Source organism: Anolis sagrei, chromosome 3 (genome assembly GCF_037176765.1).
Source record: "Anolis sagrei isolate rAnoSag1 chromosome 3, rAnoSag1.mat, whole genome shotgun sequence".
In the NCBI taxonomy this organism is placed as follows: domain Eukaryota; kingdom Metazoa; phylum Chordata; class Lepidosauria; order Squamata; family Dactyloidae; genus Anolis; species Anolis sagrei.
In genome coordinates this window covers 252,466,732-252,488,518 of record NC_090023.1, presented here as the reverse complement: position 1 = coordinate 252,488,518, position 21,787 = coordinate 252,466,732, and the positions used below count along the sequence as shown (strand labels likewise).

Below are 21,787 nucleotides of genomic sequence, written 5' to 3'. Positions count from 1 at the left end.
TATTTCCGTATGTCTGGTGCAAGTTTTATAGTTGTTGTTTGTTTTATCAGTGATAAAAATAAATTATCACACCAACAGTCAACAACAGAGGGAGAGGGAAGCTTCAGAAGTTCCCCCTGTCCCATTTGGAGGGTTTTTTAGCGTATTGCGCAATCGCGTCCGCCATTAACGAATCAATTCGTAATTTTACAAAATTTCGTAAATTTCGAAATTTTTAAAAGGAAAATTTCGGAATTCTTTAAAAAAAACGAAACACGATGGACCCCTAAAAACGAAATGAGTTTAGAAACAAATTTTTCCGTTGTTACCCAAGCCTAGTAGTTACATACAATCATAAATCTGGCCCAAATGTCAGTAAGATCTTTATCCAAGCTCATAAAAACCATCACTCCCATGACCATGTGCACCTTATTTGAAGAAATATGAGTCAGCTTCAAAACATTGAGCTATCTTTCCTTGAACAGATAAGTTCTCCGCCTCCTACATCTTTCTGCACATTAAAACTCTGCCCTGTTGATTGTGTGTTAAATTCATTTCTCAGTAAAGATCATCCTTAGATACTATGTTATAAGTCAGTGCTACCCAAATTCAGATTATAGGAGATGCCAATAGATGAGCTACATCTCATGGTAATTACTGATAAGCAAAGCATTAGAAATAGGCTTAATTAGTCTATGGTTGATCTAATGGTTGAAACCGGCTACAGAACAAAGTTATTGACCACACATACAGACTGAGTTGGACATGATTTTATCTTGGCGATTTGGCTTATTTGTAATTTTAATCGATATGTATTTTAACTTGTTACTATATGATGATTTTAGATTGTACTATTAGCATTGAATCCTTGCTGTAAGCCGGTCTGAGTCCCTCTACAGAGGTTGAGAAGATTGGGATATAAAAGTTTTAAATAAATAAATAAAATAGTCAGTCAATCAAGTAACACTTTCATTAGTTAATATATAAAGGAGCCATTTTAATTATGCAACTAATAATTCCAAGACTTGATTATGATTTTTTCATGGACCACATGAAATGTGTGTGTTAATTTGTAGATCATATTGTGCATTGCATATATTTTATGTCATATACATGTGTGATATTTTGGAATTTTTGAATCTAAGCAGTTTATGGGGGTAGCAATGGCACAGCAGGTTAAACCACTGAGCTGCTGAACTTGCTGACTGAAAGGTCAGTGGTTTGAATCTGGGGAGCAGGGTGAGCTCCCGCTGTTAACACCAGCTTCTGCCAGACTAGCAGTTTGAAAACATGCAAATGTGAGTAGATCAGTAAGTACCACTCCGGTGGGAAGGTAACAGCACTCCATGCAATCATGCTGGCCACATGACTTTGGAGGTGTCTAAGCTCTTCAGCTTAGCCCCCGGTGGCACAGTGGGTTAAACCCTTGTGCCGGCAGGACTGAAGACCGACAGGTCGCAGGTTCGAATCCGGGGGAGGCGGATGAGCTCCCTCTATCAGCTCCAGCTCTCCATGCGGGGACATGAGAGAAGCCTCCCACAAAGATGGTAAAAACATCAAGACATCCGGGCGTCCCCTGGGCAACGTCCTTGCAGACGGCCAATTCTCTCACACCAGAAGCGACTTGCAGTTTCTCAAGTTGCTCCTGACACGACAAAAAAAAAAAGCTTAGAAATGGAAATGAGCACCACTGAGAGAGTCGGACTCAGTGTAAAGGGAAAATATTTTCTTTCACTTTAAACAGTTTATAGCTATCAATAAATAAAACGTATACTTAGAATATATTGTTTGGTCAGGATGTTTTAATAAAAAAGTCTAAATACAACTAAGCTGAATCAACCATATTCCATTTTTTGGTGGTAAGTAAGTTTTTAACACCATTTTTGGCAAAAGTTGTATTTGGTATGGAGAGAAGGAAAATCAACATTCAGGCTCCTGACAGTTTCTTGACATCTTCTGTTTTCCAGCCTAGTTATTTTAACAGTCCATAGCTGTGAAAATTGTTCAATTAAGATGTTGGCTGATTTAATTGTATTTTGTCTTTTTACTAATTAAAAATATCATATTCCCTCATTTGCTCAAAAACTAAATTTCTGTTTTGTTTTGCTTGCTAATATAAAAAGTAAAGTAATTAGTCTTCAATTAAAAACAATAATTTTACAATTCCAGCAAAGGAAACTTAAGGAAAATGTTAGGTGCACCTTGGGAATACTTATTGCTTCTTTTATTTTTAAAAGCTTAAGCTATAATACTGCACTAATGTATTTTGAAGTGAGTAAATACTGCAGAGATTGTCTCATCCATAAAGAAAAATTCCAGAATCAATGTACAGTGTAATATTGTTGTTTTATTGCATGCGTATCTTGCCTTTATGCTAGCACATGCTTAGAAAGAAATTAAAGCAAAGGACTAATAAAATTATTAGTAGACATGTTTTTTTAATAAAAACTGATTAAATAATTACATTAATGGCACAATGTTTAAACAGTTTGAAACATGTTGCATATGTAAAATTTAAACATTAATTCTGACATATCAGCTGTGTACATTGTTCTGTTGTGATTCCCATAATGCGAAATAGTTTCCCTCTGAGAGAGGAGATTTTAGTTTTAAAGAAGCTTTAAGGATAGCTCTGTCCTAGCAGCAGTTTTGAAATTAGATAGCTGTGTGTGCGCATATGCAAAAGGAAACTACAGAGAGTTTAATAGCTAGTCTGTCCCACTGAGTTCAATAGATTTGTGTCCTAAGGCCTGAAAGGTGCTGTAAAGATTATAGAGTAAGTCAGTTTCCCTTTCCACTGTCAGAGATGAAGGTCCAACCTGCAATCCTCCCCACTGTGGGCAGGGAAATCTTTACTACTCTTGCATTTCCTCTTTTGGTGCTCCAGGGATAATGACAGAAAGGAAGTCTTCCAAGAGCGGATTGGGGGAGGATAACATTCCCATATACATCCTTAGATGAAAGGGATGCTATTCATGGAGCTGACAGCACTCTCCTCTTCCTAAATTGAGAGAAAATATGGAGAGAAAAAGCAACAACAACATCATCATCAACAACATAATATGACATTTGTACCCCATTTTTCTCACAGGACCCAAAGTGACTCATAATATAAACTTCAAAATTTTACAACCTAAAAATATAAATATTAAAATTACTGGTATTAAAACAAGTAAAAATGTTTAAAACAATTTCTAATATCATATAGCACAGGTATGGGCAAACCCAGGCCTAGGGGCTAGATACAGACCCTTGAGCTCTTTTCTCAGCCCCTCCTCTCTCTCACCATTTTACCCTTCCTTCCTTCTCTCCTTCCTTCCTCCTTCCCTCCCTCCTTTTCCTTCTCTTCTACCCTTTCATCCTTCCTTTTGTCTTTCCTTCCTTCTCTCTTTCCTTTATCCTTCCCTTCCTTCATTCCATCTTTTCTTCCTCTTTTTCTTTCCTCCCTTCCTCCCTTCCCTTTTGCCTTTCCTGCCTTTCATCTTCCCTCCCTCCTTTCCTCTCTCCCTCTTTTTCCTTCCATTCTTCCCTTCCTCCCTTTTGTCTTTCCTTCCTTCCCTCTTCCTCTTTTGCCTTCCTTCTGTTTTACCTTCCTTCTTCCCATTTGTCTTTCCTTCCTTCTCTCTCTTTCCTTTATCCTCCCTCTTCCTTCCATTCTTCTCTTATTCTCTTCCTTCCTTCTCTTTTTCCTTCCTACTTCCCTTTTGTCTTTCCTTCTGTCCCTCTCTCCTTCTTTCTCCTTCCATCGTTCCCTTCCTCTCTTTCATCCTTCCTTCCTCCTTCCCTTCCTTCCATCACTGGGAAGCCAGTCCTCTTAGCAGGAAGTGCTAGCATGCAGCCCCCAAGTATGAAAGTTTACCCATGCCTGATATAGAATCACTTGGACAGTTCTTTCTGCCTTAAAAGCCTGTCTGAATAAAAAGGTTTTAGCCTGCCATGAGAAGGGCATAAGGAAGGGAGTCATTCTGACTTCTCTGGGAAGGGAGTTGCAGAGTCCAGCCACTGAGAAGGCCCTTCCACATCTCTACCAATCCCAGAAAGCTTTTAGCTTTGTTGGTTCCTACAGTGGAAGCCAGTGTTTTCTATATCACTGGGACAATGATATCACTCTGAGATTTAGCTTGTGCATTAAAGGAGCTATCCAGGGTTCTGAACCCAATTCAGCACATTGGACAGTGCCTTTAAAATTCTAACTAAAGCATGGATTCACCACCCCACACTCACAAGAGTAATGCACCACCACTTGGTTCATCCATCTTGGTTCTCCTTTTCTTTCCACACTAGGATTTTACTGTTAATTTGACATTAGAACTCTACTGCTGTTAATCATTGCTTATATATTTATTGTTTCTACCATTAGTATCTGAAAATTGCTCTTTGCCTCCAATCCCACTCCTTTAAAATTCAAATTAAATGAGGCAGTGAATTTGGAGATTAACCCACTTATCATAAGGGTTGGGGGACTCATTGTGTGTTCAATTTGGTGCCCTAGAGATTTCTGGAGAAAAATATGCATGGCTGGGTAAGTCTCTTCCTAAAATGACCCTACAAGATACCCAGACTGGCTTTGGTGGATTGATTCAGCATGAATATAAAATTCTTCTTTGAGAGACGATGTTTGAAAATGCAGCTGCATTATAATTTATTGATATGAAAATGCAGAAACCATTTGGAGAAGATAAACTGCAGCCAATAGAGCTTGACAGCTCCTTGAGAGTACAAAATTTCCATTTGATTTCATCCACGGAAACCTATGCATGTGTCACACAAATTATCTCTCCTAAAATGAGGCCTGGGGTGGAGCGAGGATTCTTGGTGCTCACTCTGTTTTGGATTGCTTAGCAAAATATGCAAGACAACAAAGACTGAAGCTTTGCCTGTAATGCCCTGGTTTTGGAGGCTTCTAAATAAAATGTCACTTGCTTCCATACAGTTCTGTATATTTGTATCACTGCTGATGTCACATACTATTAGGAGAGACTGGCTTTACTCTGCTCTTTGAGTGGAACCTGGAGAGTTTATTGACTGTGATTGGAAGCCCAGTTCAGTCCATTTGCAAACTTGCCTGAGGCACTGAAGAACCTAAGAGGCGGCTCTCCATGAGAGAAGAGGAAGTATTTTTTCCTCCCCTTTGACAACACCAGCCACAGAGAACATAGTTGATTGTGAAGGGTTGTAAACATGGCTTTGTGTTGTTGCTTTTTAAAGAGCCCTGCCTTTTCAATCATGTTCCAGTCACCAAAGGACCACACCTAGGATATTTTCGCATCTTGATATCCATAGTGTTAATTTTTTTCTGAAAGAAAGAGTACCTTTTTTAACATGCATAGAATCTTAGATAAACAAATTTAAATCAACAGTTAAAAGCACTTCAAAACTACCATTATAAAAACTACTATTAAAGTGTCATATTATTTTAATGTTTGCTTTTTGCATTGTTCCGCTATATTGTGAGCTGCCCTGATTTGTGAGCTGCCCTTCGGGGTGAGAAGGGCAGGATGTAAGTGCAGTAAATAAATGGAAGGAAAAAGGAAGAGGGGCCAACCATGGGCAAGATGGATGGGTGGTATCCTTGAAGTAACTGGCTTGACTTTGAAGTAACTAGGGTGGTCACAACTGACAGGGAGCTCTGGTGTGGGCTGGTCCATGAGGTCACGAAGAGCTGGAAGCATGAATGAATAAACAACAACAACAACAACAACTAACTAACTAACTAACTAACTAATATTGGTCTTTTTAAAATTGTAAGTTGCCTTGAGTCCCAGTTTTGGGAGAAAAGGAGGATAATGAACATAGTAATTGTGTATGGCTCATTGTCAAACATAAGGGACATTAGAAGACAGGTGTAGACAACATTCATCATGGTATTGAATGAATCTTTTATAGACTTACAAATGGCTTTAAAATAAGAAGGTGTGTTAAGAAGATTAAAAGTTTGGTGAATCTGATTAAGTGAGCTGTAGTCCATCGAAATCTATATGAATATGGATTGGTTTTAAAGATACCAGATAAGTCTTTCCTGTTTTCCTGCAAAAGGTATAATGATGTTGCACTGCACCTTAAGAGAGCTTTTATATCTCTTGTGCAGAGAATGACTCCCAAAAAAGGTGTCATTTAATGCTTCTTGAAAATTGAGTCCCATTTTCAAAAGGTGGCCAATTGCAGCATTCACACTTGCCTCAAACAGACAAGAGTTCTTTCTCCCACCCTGGAGATTATTCCACAGATATATAAACCCCACTTGCCTAGTTTCCAACAGACCACACTACCTCTGAGGATGCCTGCCATAGATGCAGGAAAAACATCAGGAGAGAATGCTTCTGGAACATGGCCATACAGCAACCCAGTGAGTCCTAGTACTTTTGCATCAGGTCTTAATTGATGTGCTCTGTGTATGTTTTGCACATAGAGTGTTATGGGTTCAATGTATGAGCTCTCCAGTTAGAAAATGTTGGCTTACCATGTTGAGAAGGACAATACCAAAGAAATCATCTTGGCAGCGATGCACTACCTGAATGACCCCCTATTTCAGTTTCATCAGTTTTTACATGTCTCTTGAAATATTGCAGCATCACATCTTTTGTCCCATTATGGGAATGTACACACAAGCATCCACAAGTTACCACCATCACAGTCATCACCACATATAACATTTATATAAAAAGGAAAATCATCATCTCAACAGGAATGTCTTGGAAAATAAAATTCTATGGGTATTTTCTACAGACTTGCCTTAAATGAAATGTAAAAGGATTTGGAAAAAAAAGAATTGGATGTACAACTATGAATAGAAGCTGCATGAGTCTGATTTTATATAGATCCCTTTCTCTCTCTCTCTTACACCCCCCCTAAGGGATGCTGTCAGAATGATAACAGTTTATTCAAGCTATCAACCAATTTCCTGCTCTTTGAGAGCAAAAGGAAAGAGATAGGAAATGTATTTTAGGCAGACTGATACGTAAGATTAGGGACAGCCACTCCTCCTTCTGCGCTTTTATTGTGTCCGAAAAGATTGTTTCCACTGTAGTTGGATTGCACTATTTCAGATTAGGGTTCTTGTTGGGGCCAGCTCTCCACCTTCTCCTTCTCTTCTTGTGTCTATAGGGAGGGAGATACTTGCAGAGCTAGAAGATATACAGTAGAAAATCAGGCAAGATTATCAAAAATACTGGGATAATACAGACTGAGCATCCCTTATCAAAAATGTTTGGAATGTAATATTGTACATTTTAATGTAATATTATAGGGGCCCTGGTAGCACAACAGGCTAAACTGGCAGCTGCAGAAAAACTTGCCAATCAAAAGGTTGGCAGATCAAAGTAGCGAGTTGGGTTGAGCTCCCACTGTTAGCCCTAGCTTCTGGCAACCTAGCAGTTTGAAAACAAAAATGTGAATGGATCAATAGGTACTGCTTTGGTGGGGAGGTAAAAGGCGCCCATGCAGACATGACGGCATGGTTGTGTATGAGAGAGTGAGTGAGTGTGTGGGGTGCAGCAGGTTTAACCTCTGAGCTGCTGAACTTGCTGACTGAAATGTTGCTGTTTGAATCTGGGGAGCAGGATGAGCTCCCTCTGTTAGCCCCAGCTTCTGCTAACCTAGCAGTTTGAAAACATGCAAACGTGAGTAGACTAATAGGTACCTCTTCGACTGAAAGGTAACAGCGCTCCATGCAGTCATGCTGGCCACATAATCTTGGAGGTGTCTAGGGACAACACCAGCTCTTCGGCTTAGAAATTAAGATGAGCACGCCCAACGCCCCCCCCCCCTTCCCAAGATTGGACATGACTAGACTTAATGTCAAGGGAAACCTTTACCGTTAACTACATCTTCTATACAGTCTTCAAGGGTTTCCCCACAAAGAGTATTGCTGGAGTCTTCCTAATTTGATTGGAAGCAGCTTTCAGTGTACATTTCCCTGAAGGGTATTGATGCATTCCTTTGATTTTGCTTGGCAGTCTCAATTATATTTACATTTTAAAAGCCCAGAACACATTTTGTTTTCATTACTGTAAAATAGTGCTTCGGCTTAATGCAATATGACAGTGAAGATATATTTCCAGGCACTTTTATAACTGCTTAGTAAATCTCGTTTACCAACAGTAGTAGCTTATTTAATTACAGCAGAAACCAAAAAGAATTTTATTTTAGGATGCTATATAAACCACTAATTCACACAAATTTAAACTGTGATTCAGTCTTTCCCTCCTATTGCCTTTTATTCCTTTTTAAAATTTATTTTATTCTGTTGAATTCTTTAAAATTGCTTTATAATTGGTATCTATACCTTGTCCCAAGATCTATATCTTATGCCAGGGGAAAGGGGGAGATAGAATTATTTTTGTATAATTCCAACCCAATCTCAGTGTATCCAGGCTTCAGTGCCCTGAACAGCCATTCTTTTTTCCATGACTTGAAAAAGGCTTATACATTATGTCAAACAAGGAAAATATGCAAATAGCATAATTTGGGGTGCAGAATTCTGCACTCCTTGGCGGAATGTTTGGAGTACGATTATAGTCTGGTTAGTGCATCGTTGATGCAGGCATGTTTTTGTATTATTTCCTTTCTAACCAACTGCACCTCCCACTATCCTCATCTACTTTTTTGAGTCAGGAGCAACTTGAGAGACTGCAAGTCACTTCTGGTGTGAGAGAATTGGCCATCTGCAAGGACGTTGCCCAGGGGACACCTCCATTTTTGATGTTTTACCATCCTTGTGGGAGGCTTCTCTCATGTCCCTGCATAGGAAGCTGGAGCTGATAAAGAGAGCTCAACCTGCTCTCCCTGGATTCGAACTGCTGGTACAAGGGTTTAACCCCATCTATTGTGTCTCGTGGACATGTTGGTTGGGTGTGTTAGATATTTATATTTGGTGTATTCGTTACATACTAACCTGAAAACTATAAGGAATGTTACTTTGTAAAATTAATTAGTAATATCAAGTGCATTTTTGACAACATAATGTTCCAAGTTTCCTTTCTATTGTGCAGTGCTCACTTCAAGCCTCTGCAATGAAACTTTCCTTCTTGTTACTTTTGAAATTAAAAAAAAAGTAAAAAACTGAGATACAGTCATATAAAGCACATTACAATCTTGAAATCGTAATATCCAGGATAATGTTTAGAAGGAAATTAAAAGAATTGTTTTATGCCCCAATGAGTTTTCAAACAGAAACAATGACAGCCTTGATGTTCCCACTTGGATATCCATCAAGTTGAGACTGGGTTTCTACCCTCATATGCCTTGACCACCTATCTGGGAAGGAAAACCTTAATGGTTTTATGATATTGTCAAAGCTTTCATGGCTGGAATCACTGGGTTGTTGTAAGTTTTTCGGGCTGTATGGGCAAGTATAACCAAGTTACCTGTCCGAACATATCTCTACCTATGAACCATCAAGTTTGAGTTTGTTCAGGGAGGCCCTGCTCTCGGTTCCACATTCTTTGCAGGCACGACTGGCGGGGACGAGAGACAGGGCCTTCTCAGTGGTGGCCCCTCGGTTGTGGAACATCTTCCCTAGGGATACTAGGTCACACCCCTCCCTTTTGACCTTCCAGAAAAAAGTGATAACATGGCTATTTGAACAAGCCTTCAGAATTTAATGCAACAGTTAAACATGGAATTAGACGAAAGTAAACATTAGAACAGCTCAGACAACAATTTTTGGACAAGGAGACTAACAATGAAGGCATTGGTTTTATATGTTTTTAAAAGTTCATTGAATGTATTTTAATTCTGTTAATTGTATATTGTTAGGCATCAAATTGCTGCCTGGTTGTAAGCCGCCTTGAGTCACCTTTGGGTTTGAGAAAGGCGGCATAGAAATATCGTAAATAAATAATAATAAATAAATATTCCAGAAAGAAAACAGAATATGGCCATACAGCCCAAAAAACTTACAACAACCCAGGTTTATTATATGTATATGTTTTTAACTGTTTATTTGTATTGAATGAGAGACAGGGCCTTCTCAGTGTTGGCTCCTTAGCTGTGGGACTTCCCAGCTTCCTCCCTCTTGGCCTTCAGATGGAAAGTGAAAACCTGGCTCTGGGGTCAGGCCTTTGGAGAATATAGTACAGTAATAACTATGAAATATGTGCAATAATGCTTGGAACAACCTCAGATTATGATTGTGGATGGTGTGATTTTAATAGTGATTATAATGTTATATGTTTTGATGTCCCTTTTAACTTTAATTTTAAATTTTAGCTTAAATGTATTTAATTGTCTGTTGTCTAAAGGGATCTAATAGTTGCCATATGTAAAGCCGCCTTGAGTCCCCTCCAGGGTAGAAAAAGGCAGGATATAAATAGAGTAAATAAAATAAATAAATGTATTGTATGTTATGTTATTGGATATGTGGCAATGAATATTGCCATTATGTACGCCGCTCTGAGTCCCCTACAAGGGTGGAAAGAGCGGGATAGAGATAAATAAATAAACCATTTTGAGCAATGTTATACCAAGCACATGGTGTGCGTACATAACAACATAAAGTTGAAAAAATTACATTGCCAAATAAGCAGATATGCAGATGCATCTTTGATGGGCTCAGCAGGATTAGATCAAAGCCAAAAAAGCTCTTTTGTACAAGCTTGGTGCATTTTCTGCCTGTTATTTGGAATCTCATGTTTGTTTCAGGAACAGCCTTTCCTCAATTCTGTTTTTTTGTTAACTAGCGATGGAGAATGGGTAGTAAGTGACATCTGCACATTGTGTGGACATAGGCAATATGCTTCTCCGTTCAGCGTTCTGAAATGCATTCAGATGACCTCAGCTCACCCCTGGACTCAGGCTGCCTCATTAGGAGGAGAAAGATTTTTGCCAGAAGAAGTAACATTGCTATGCTTTGCACAATTCCTCAAACAGCATGCAGGCCCATTTGTGCCATACTGTGAAAGCAAATCAGTCCTAAAACAGTTAGGGCTGAACTGTTGGAATGCTAAATGGCTTTTAGGTCATCCACCTGAATTTCAGGTGCATCCCCTTCCATTTCAACGTGCAAATTGAGTGTACACGTTGTACAAGATGTACCTGACACTTCGCCAAGCATGATTCCCACCTCCCTTCTGTTGGACGACATAAAGTGGCAGTCATGTTCATGTTTGTTTTTACTATTAACTGTTTCCTGTTCTCAGACCTTTGACTGCACGAGGTGTGTAATACATTATATAAATGGTTCCAGCCCAGTTTACCTGCCCAAATGTATCTCTCCCTATGAACCATCTAGGTCTCTAAAATCGTCTGGGATGGCCCTGCTCTCGATCCTGCCTCCTTCGCAGATGCAATTGGCAGGCACAAGAGACAGGACCTTCTCAGGGGTGGCCCCTCGGCTGTAGAACGCCCTTCCTGGGAATATTAGATAGCACCCCTCCCTCCCAACACTCTAAAAAGGAGTTAAAACCTGGCTTTTTGAGCAAGCATTTGCAAATGCAGTGTAACAGGCTAATTTAGATCCACAGAACGATTGGACAATGCGACTGGAAAATAATTTTAGTAATGGAATGCTGAGGACTTAAGCTTTATTGTTCTTGTTGTTCCTATTGTTTTTATATGTATTGTCGAAGGCTTTCATGGCCGGAATCACTGGGTTGTTGTAGGTTTTTTTTCTGTAGGTTTTTTCACTACCTTTTTTTGTAGGTTTCACCTACCTCTGAGGATGCTTGCCATAGATGCAGGCGAAACGTCAGGAGAGAATGCCTCTAGAACATGGCCATATAGCCCAAAAAAAACCCTACAACAACCCACTGTTTTTATATGGTTGATATTATATGTTAATGTTTTAAACTATATTTTATGTTGTTGGGGGCCTTGAATTATGTCTATTGTAAACCGCTTTGAGTCGCCTTCGGGCCGAGAAAGGCGATATATAAATACAGTAAATAAATGAAAGAGTATTAAATACTTGTATGTGTGTCATTACCTTTATCCAGAGAACAGTCATGAGGCATTTGATGCAGTTTTATGCCTGAAGCAAAGTCAAACTAGGTACCTTTTAACAAGCAGGCCACACTGTTGGAAGTACACATTTAATACAGTTCAGCCTACTTGTAGTTATTAGAGAAAAATGGTGCTAATGAGGAATAAGCGGCCCTTGCTTTTCTCCCTATGGAGTAGCTCCATTCTCTACTGTTGCAGTGCATAGATGCATGGCAAAAAGAGGCACCGTTCTGAAACGTTTGTATATGCCGTTAATTGAGTTGAAGGTCCTAATGTTTTCTTACTCTAATTTGTTCCATAATTTCTTCTATACTTGACTGCAGGAACCTGATAGGCACTCAAGGCCCAGTCACAAACACTGAACTGGGTAGTGATAAAGAGACTGCCTGCCATAGTGATGAGAGATCTTTTTGCTACGAAGAGGGGGACTTGAGGTCAAATCTTTCTTAGCCTAATGGAGAGCCAGTCTCTCTCTCTTGGCATAGGTTGAAGACAGTTATGAATTGGAAAGGAGGAAGATTTATGTGTATTGCCCTAAGGTTCTCAATGGAACAACATAATATTGTCTGTCTCCTTACAGTTCGATCCACTGGAGTATTTTTAATTTATTCAGTTCCCCAGCTTTTGAGGCGTCAGTGGTGAAGGCCTCCATACATGTGCCACTTTTTGCCATGCATCTATGCACTGAAACAGGATTTCATTTTTTTTTTCAAATGGCAGCTGAGATTGTGAGAAAATGTAATGTGCACATTATTGTGAAAGGACCAAGGCAGTGGCATCTCCAGCCCACCCTCTGTTTGGGTATCAGCCAGCAAGCCAACGACTTTAATCAAGAAATAGTTTTCTAAAATCTACAGAGACACTTGCTGGAACAGGCTCAGATATGGAGATACAGTTTTTAGATCATCAGGATCCAAGGCAGATAATGCCTAGTCCATTATAATTTGAATTTGGGAATATGGGTAAATGGTTCTCCTTACAAAAGGCGTTAGTTGAAACCATCTAATCCCTTGCATCTAATTCAGGCTCTTTTTTACACTTGTCCCCCCCCCCCCCCCCCATTGTCAATGTGCAAGTGTACACTTTGGCACTCAAAATGTGAGGCTGTTCTCTTGGGAACTCTGGGATCTTCTCCAGTGACCTAGTTTTCTTCATATCACGCTGCTGTGCAGTTCAGCACCAGGCAGGCACAGCCAGGGATTTTATCCTGTGGTCTTTTGGAGGGATCAAACCAAGAATCTGCTGCCACAGCAGACCTGCTGCTGTTCTCATGTTGTGAGGACTGCTGTCATGGATGGGCAGTAGGTCTGCCTGTCAATCACCCAGTGGGGCGCCAACTAAACCATCTGTACTGGATTCTCACTTGCATTAGGCAGACTCAGGCAGTTGAACAAGCTATTCTCTGTTGTCCATCCTCACTCAGCCATACGAAACTGGATAACCTGTGCAGCAGGAGCACAGAGCCTTATGCCTTGGGGCCTAATCTGAATTCTTACTCCAGCCCCCATGGTACCATCATTTGTTGGCATTGCAAATTAACCAATAACTATAAGAGTTACAGCTAGGCTGCCAAAAATGTGGACTTGTTTTTGGCTGATGAGATAGTCAAGTCAGTAAGGATTGTGATAGTGGTGGTGGTTGTGTGCCTTCAAGTCTTTTCAGACTTAGGGTGACCTTAAGTCTAAAGTAGGGTGGGGGCTGGATAAATGACCTTGGAGGGCCGCATCCAGTCCTTGGGCCTCAGTTTCTAGGTTTTCCAGCATTGCTGGAGGAAACCGTTCAGGAACTGCCTATCTTTTCAATCACATCTTCCTCTACAAACCAGCTTGTACCCTAAGATCATCTGGGGAGGCTCTTCTCTCGCTTTCACCACCGTCTCAAGTGTGGTTAGTGGGGCCTTCTCAGTGGTGGCCCCCCGGCTCTGGAACACTTTACCTAGGGAGATCAGATTGGCACCTACTCTGTCCATTTTCTGTAAGGACTTAAAAACTTGGATATTCCCTTGTGCCTTTGACTACGCAGTTCACCTTGGTTTGATCTCACCAAAGCTCCTGCACTTTAGTTTGGCCCTCTTTCCTGTAATCCTGCCATTTTAAATGGCTAAGTATATTACCTGACCCAGCCTTATTGCATTTTGCACTTTCTCTCGTCTTCACTTAGGGATCCACTGCACATACCCTGAGCACTCTGAACTCAACATCTAATCATTCAGCCATGATATTGCTTTTATAATGTTGCTTTGCGATTGTGATATGTTTTTGCTGATATGTGTTGTTGTTGATTTCATTTTATTGTATTTGTTTTAATCTGTATTTCTTGGGCTTGTTTCTTTGTAAGCCACCCGGAGTCCCTTGGGGAGATGGAGGTGGGGTATAAAAATAAAGTTGTTATTATTATTATTATTATTATTTTACTGACACAAAAGCACATTATTATTATTATTATTATTATTATTATTATTATTATTATTTGAAACACAACATGATAAGTCCACAGCAGACAAGATCACTCTGCTGGCTGTTGTATTGGATCACAAGTGTCTAGGACTGTGTGATGTATCGGCGAATAATGCGGGCAGATACCAGTAAGGTGGCCTTCTGCAGCTGGCAGATGGTAATTTTGTGTTTAAGTGCAGGCCAAGGTCTTTAGGCACTACACCCAGTGTGCTGATCACCATTGGGACCACTTTTACTGGCTTGTGCCAGAGTCTTTGCAGTTCAATCTTTAAATCTTCATATCATGTCAGCTTTTCCACTTTTTTCTCTTCAATCCTGCTGTTGCCTGGGATTGCAATATTGACAGTCCATACTTGGTTTTTTAACACAATCATGAGGTCAGGAGTATTGTGCTCCAAAACTCTGTCAGTCTGAATTTAGAAGTCCCAGAATAGTTTGACATGTTTGTTTTCTGTAACTTTTTCAGGCTTGTGATCCCACCAGTTCTTTGTCGCAAGCAGATGGTATTTGTAGCACAGGTTCCAATGAATCATCTGAGCAACTGTGTTGTGCCTCTGCTTGTAGTCTGTCTGTGCGATCTATTGTTTCATCTGCTTCCTTGCAGAGTCTACATTTGGGATCTGTCATCGACTTTTCAATTCTAGCTTTGCTGGCATTTGTTCTAATGGCTTGTTCTTGTTTATTATTATTATTATTGCTATTTACTGTTTATTATTAATTGAGAATTAAAAAAATCAAATGTATAAGTAATATAACAACAACAACAACAACAACAACAACAACAACACTTTATTTATATTCCACCCCAAAGGGTCTCAGGATAGATCACAATACACATACACGGCAAACATTCAATGTCATTCAACAGACAGAAAGTAGGTATGTTGTGTAATCAAATCCACAAAAGTAAAAACCACAAATGTGTGGGGGGGGGGGGGGGGAGACTATGTATATCATGTTGAAACCAAAGGGATGATTTCTGAGTGGCAGTGGTGAAGAAAATGATATAACTGAGATACAAGGATAGATAAAAGTATAGACTTCAAAATTGATGTCCAAACTATAGCAAAGAAAAAGCTCCTTCTTTTAAAATGAAGTCATGCTGTCACTGTCCAACTGTTCCTGAATCACTGCCCTGTTCTCATAGTTACTGCTCTGTACTTATAAATAAATTTTAAGAAGAGCTCATAACGTGAGAATTGACCCACTGTGCCTCAGAAACAAAAGACAGTGTGGTCTTCAAATTCACTGTGGTAATGTGAATTTCCTGGTTAATCAGTTTGGGGTGCTTTGCCCTGGTTCCCCTCCGTTTTTTTCTGGAGAGTAATTTGAGTTCTAATATCATTTGGCATTTTCCTCTCAGTATAAGGATATGACTCTCATTTGCCGCTTCTGTGAAATTGTAAAAGCTCATCCCGTCAGAGATTGACAGTGTTACTAGGTTATTTCATTTCATTCCATGTGGAATGAGGCTAATCTACTAATTCTTTCCATATCCAGAACCTTATTTAGCATCAAAGTGTCAGCTCTGAGGTATATTATTAGTCACTTGTATGTTCAACGTAAATCTCTGGGCTAGAAAGTTAAACCCAGAATGAAAGAACAATAATGTTTAAATTCTTAAGAATCCTCTGCCATTATCTCCAAGGTGAAAAAGAGCCTGAAGTCTCAGAACCAAGCGAGATAATTTGTGAAATATGTTGTTGCTTTTTCACTTGTATCTGTGGTTTGGAAAATAATAATAATAGCAGCAGCAGAAGTGTGTGTGTGTTTGTGTGCGTGTGAAGACCAGTAATTCCATCTCCTGAATTTGCTGTGGAGAGGGGCCCCTATGTCTCCCTCAACGAAGGAGAACTGAACAGGTGATTTTATCTGCACTGGACTGTGTTGTATATATGTGGGGGTTTCTTTCTAAAATACCCTCCATTGTGCCACAGCCATGATCTTGAGTGGGCTTATTATAGCTGCAATTTATGCTTTCAAAACATATGACACTGCTTTGTGTCTCATGTTCAAAAAACCTCGGACTAGACATGCTCCATATTTTGGATTTTTCCCCCTCAGATTTTGGATTGACTGTATTTGCTTACTTACTTACCTACATATGTACATTTAGTGGGCCTTCAGAACAAAATGAGCTTTTACAATTTCAGTGGAATTTGATTCCGGACCTCTGACCCCATGGATAGCAAAATCTGTGGATGCTCAAACCCCATTATATACAACTGTGAATAAAATGGTGTTCCATAAATTGGCAGATTTGAGGTTCATAGAATCATAGAGTTGGAAGAGACCTCATGGGCCATCCAATCCAACCCCCTGCCAAGAAGCAGGAAAATTACATTTAAAGAACCCCTGACAGATGGCCATCCAGCTTCTGTTTAAAAGCCTCCAAAGAAGGAGCCTCCACCACATTCTAGGGTAGAGAGTTCCACTGCTGAACAGCTCTCACAGTCAGGAAGTTCATCCTAATGTTCAGATGGAATCTCCTTTCTTGTAGTTTGAAGCCATTGTTCCACATCCTAGTGTCCTGGGGAGCAGAAAACAAGCTTGCTCCCTCCTCCCTATGACTTCACTTTTTAGCCATTTGCCAAGGAAGTGGTATTTGCATGCTGTGGATAGCTGAATCTGTGGATAGCAAGGATCTACTGTATACCTTCCACAATTTCACAGATACTCAGTCCCTCTCCAGTGCCATACACCATACATGAACAAAACATGAGGCTGGAGAGAGACACGTGCTGTGAAATAAGGGGAAGCGTGGATTCATTCCTAGATCTATGCTTGGGATTTCTGCCATTTCATAGGTAATTGGGCTATCTTCAGCGGTGCATCTCATACATAAACAGAGGCAGTCCTAGGTAATTTTCAATGGTAAGCATAGTAAACAGTATTCCCCCCCCCCCCCGCCCCCAACCAATCACTGATATATATTTTCTGTTCGTCGTGGGAGTTCTGTGTGCCATATTTGGTTCAATTCCATCATTGGTGGAGTTCAGAATGCTCTTTGATTGTAGGTGAACTATGCATCCCAGTAACTACAACTCGCATATGTCAAGGTCTATGTTCCCCCAAGAGGAGCGCCCCTGGGCAAAATCAACTATACTGCAAATGCTTACTTTGTGTAATGGGTTAAGCCGCCCCTGTACATAAACAAGACATGAGGCTGGAAAGAGACTGAGGATCTGTGAAATGGCAAGAAGCATGGATCCATGCTAAGCACTACACTTGGATTCCTGCCATTTCACAGGCCCTTGGTCTCTCTCCAGCCTCACTTCTCATAAACAAACAAGACATGAGGCTGGAGAAAGACCAAATATCTGTGAAACACAAGACTGGCAGGTTGCATTGATTCATTTTGAGCACAACACTTGGATTCCTGCAATTTCACCAATGGGATGTATGGCTGGGGAAAGACTAAGGATCAGAGATGAATGAGCAGGAGTATCACAACTGCCACATTGAAAGTGGAAGCTTTTTTGAGGTTTTGGACCAGATTTCTGGATAAAGGAAACACACCTTGCATATGAAATTGAACTGGGTACTTCAAGGATGATATAGTAGTGAATTTTCAAACCCTGGTGAGACGTTGCTGTCTGACAGTGGTATAGCCAGTTCTACCCTGTGACTGATTTCTACATCATTCCCTAGAAAAGCAGAATTGCCCACGGTGATCCCTAATATATTGTCAAATTTATCCTGTTCAGCTACATGTGTTCTTTTTCATGCAGATCTGAGATAGTATTAAGATTTTATTATAGTATGGTGTTAATGCTATGTGGGCTAATTGGTTATCTGTATAATTGTCTTTAAAAATATTTTAACTTTTCATGTCATTATTTGTGCATTTTTTTAAAAAAAAATCTTGCTGTGAACCTAAGGGGAAAGTCTGTATACAAGTCCATGAAAGTAAAAACAAATCCATGTTTGCAGGTACATTGTTTATTAAGAATCATGCTAAGAACCACTCATTTCTACTGGATAATGAATTTATGGTACTGACTTCTAATTTGGTACAGAGATTCTAGTGCAGTGGTTCTCAACCTGTGGGTTTTGGCCTTCCACTCCAAAAACTCCTAACAGCTGGTTAACTGGTTGGGATTTCTGGGTGTTGTAGGCCAAAACACCTGAGGACCCACAGGGTGAGAACCACTGTTTTAGTGGGAATTAAGCCACTAACTTATATAAGCTATATTGAGAAGTACACTCATCTAGGGTCCGGGCTGTGTAGTGGTTTGACCTTTTGGACCAGAAATCTGGAGATTAGAGTTCAAACCTTCACTTGTCCATGGAAACCCACTGGATATCCTTGCGCAAAGCATATTTTCTCAGCCTCAGATGAAGGCAAAGGTAAACTTTAGGATTATTATATGTCAGAAATGATTTGAAGACACTCAACAGCAACCATTCCTTTTGAATTCACCAGACCTGTGCTGCTTAATGCTTGGTAGCAGCATGTAATTAAGAAACTTAACCTATTTTTTGTTTGTTTGTTCTGTTCCAGGGTCGTCATGTTAAAACCGGGCAGCTTGCAGCTATCAAAGTTATGGACGTCACTGGGGTAAAGTATTCTTGTTTTCTTGCTTTCTTCATTATGTGTTAGGGAAATCTACTCAAGAGCTTGAAAATAGTAATCTTAGTAAATCATGGCCAAAGTGTGGTTTTTTTTAGTTTGACTGCCCCCAGCCTATAACAGATATGGTAGACCAAAATGTGACAAACTTTCTTCATACCTTTAAGAAGCATAAGGTGTGTTTTTTTAGGGTAAAAGACAGGAGTAGGATGAAAGATACAGCCTGGAAGAATGTGGGTAGCCCCTGGACTTTTGGAAATTGTTTAAGTCAATGGCCTCATCTATGCTGACCATTTAATGCAGTTGCAAAATAGTATTGAAGAATAATAATCATCATCATCGTCTTTATTTCTATCCTGCCCCACCTCCCCAAAAGGACTTGGGTGGCTCACAACAGAAAGTGGCTTCACTGTGCAGATATTTACATAGGAAAGCTTAGAACAAGTTTGGGGACCAGTTGGTAATTACACAAACCACAAAACACTCATGCACATTATGGGCTTTGTGGAAGTTTAATGTCTGGCTGCTGCAGGTTGAAGTTGGCTTCGAACTGCATTAAATGGTCTGTGTAGCTGGGGCTTAATATGCAAGTACTGGTTTGGTTTCCATTGCTGTGAGTGGTGGCAAATACTCATGAACTTTGTTGAGAACCAGAGCAGACTTAAAATGATATCTTTGATTACAAAGCAAGGTCAGTATCAGGTGTGTTTAGTAAGCAGTACAGTTCAGAAAGGTTCCATAGTTGCCATTTTGCCTGTGGGATACTGGGCCTTGGTCCAAAGAGACATTTTCCCTCCATGTCTGCCCAGCATCAAAAGCTCAACATCCTGAGGAAACCCATAGCTAAAGCTTGCTCAGCCACTTTGAGCAAGCAGAGACATTAACAAAGATCAGCAGCCACTTATGTTTATTTGCTCATTCATGTTCTCCCCATCTGGACAGCAATAGGAATTGGGAATTCTTGAGATCACTCCGTGAAGAGGATGGCAGACAGGTGATCTGATGGTGATGGTTCCTCCTTCCCCCTCTTTGTTCAATGTCTTGGAACCTGATATTTCTCTATGCTAGTCAGCATTGTATTGACTCTTTTCAATACGTTATGTATCTCTACAATACCTACCATGTATACTCATGTTTAAGTCTAGAAATTTCAGTTAAAAACTGACCTAAAACTCACGGGTCAATGTAAATATTGTGCCTTAGCTCATATTAAGAAAGGAAACACCCCCTTGTCTGAGCACAATAACAAAGATATATCTTAGTCATTTCTGGGGCAATCTAAAAAAATAACTGACTTCCAATGTTGTTTGGTGAGGTACCAGCACTCTTTGGCAGAGAATGTTAAAGACCTTACAAAACTACAACTCCCATGATTGCATAGCATTGAGCCGTGCCTTTCATGTAGATCAAACTACATTAATTCTACAGTGTAGATCCGTGCCCCAACCTGTGGTCCGTGGACCACCAGTGGTCCTCAAGAATGAAAATATGATCCGCGGCCTCACCATTACTACACCGTTTCCTTGAAACAACGTGGCAACAAGAGCAACTGGTCTCCCAATATAGTGCCGAGGCAACGAGGATGTTGGGAGGGGAGAGGCTGACTTACCACGAAAGATTACTTCTACCACATCTGCTCTAGATTATTAAATGTGGTTTTCTGTGGGTGAGGAGATGGTGACTACTGGATGGCATATGCTCTCTATCAGAAACTAGAGGTTATGTTGTCTATCCAATACAATTTTCTGAATCAGCACCCCAAATAACCAAACCAAATCAAAAGTTGACCAAAAACCGATTCGTAACCCTTTTTGTACTAATGTTGGAAAGTGGTCCCTGGTTAAAAAAAAAAAAGGTTGGGAACCACTGGTGGAGATACACACTAAGAGGAGGTACCTAAGGCTCATTTTTGTTTGTACCATCTCTTCCACAGTGGTTTTTGAGGGACACTTCAGCATAGCCCATTCAGATACAGTGTGGAGACTTGAGAACTGAGAGAGCAAAATAAACTAGTTCTTCTTTTTCATTTGTCTCCTGCTATTGGTTCTCAGTATCTCACCTTTACTGAATTGGAGATATTTCCAGAAAGGGTAGCCTGGATTTCATTTAGCCAAGAAATGTTGCTGTGGCTAAATTGTTTTGCTAATTGTAGAGGAAATTGGCATATTGCAGCTTGGTGTGAAAAATCTTTGAAATACAAAACTCTTAAGTTTTGTACTTTGCAAGAACTGGCTACACGGGAGCTCAAACACATATAGTTGGAAAATGTCCTACTGAAAATGCATGAATGGTGGTCACTGAGGAATTTACATGACAAAAAGAGCAGGGATTTTCAAGGTATTAAGCTTGTTATTCTTTTAAGAGAAGACAAATAAACTGTATGCTTGCCAAAAACCCGCAGGGGAAGAATGTATAAAATTACTAAAGCTTTTGGAAACATAAGCACTTTAGGGGTTACTTAATAAGAGTCTCAATTCACACAAAACCACACAACATCTTTAAGCCTTACTGTTGTACGTCTTGCCTGGAAATACGCCGTGAGATTTCAGAAAGAGCATGTCTTTAAAATACAATTTTAATTCAACTCTTGTTTCAACAGCATCAACAAATTCCTAGGTTTTTTTTCTTTTTTGCATGCACATATCTGTGGGTTTCTCATACACAAACTCTCCTCTTTCCCCCTTCTTTTTCTGCTGTTCAATTTTCAAAACTTTCTAGATGTTTGTGCAGCCATTTCCCTTGGGGGGTTGGTCAGTAACACCTTTGATTTGCTGCGTCTACCTGCACATAATTGGCTCTTAATGAACTGATACATTTAAATGAGCTTTAAAAACCTATA

The 21,787-nt window shown here is 40.0% G+C and overlaps 1 protein-coding gene across 6 annotated transcripts in view; it reads left to right on the top strand.

Moving 5' to 3' along the window:
- The window catches only part of TNIK (TRAF2 and NCK interacting kinase), a 308,720-nt gene that overhangs the window by 135,266 nt on the left and 151,667 nt on the right, over positions 1–21,787 (top strand). For all 6 annotated transcript variants that reach the window (XM_060767526.2, XM_060767524.2, XM_060767528.2 and 3 more), the window contains exon 3: positions 18,880–18,936. In XM_060767526.2, coding sequence (XP_060623509.1) covers positions 18,880–18,936 — 57 coding nt within the window. The remainder of the gene's footprint in view (positions 1–18,879; positions 18,937–21,787) is intronic.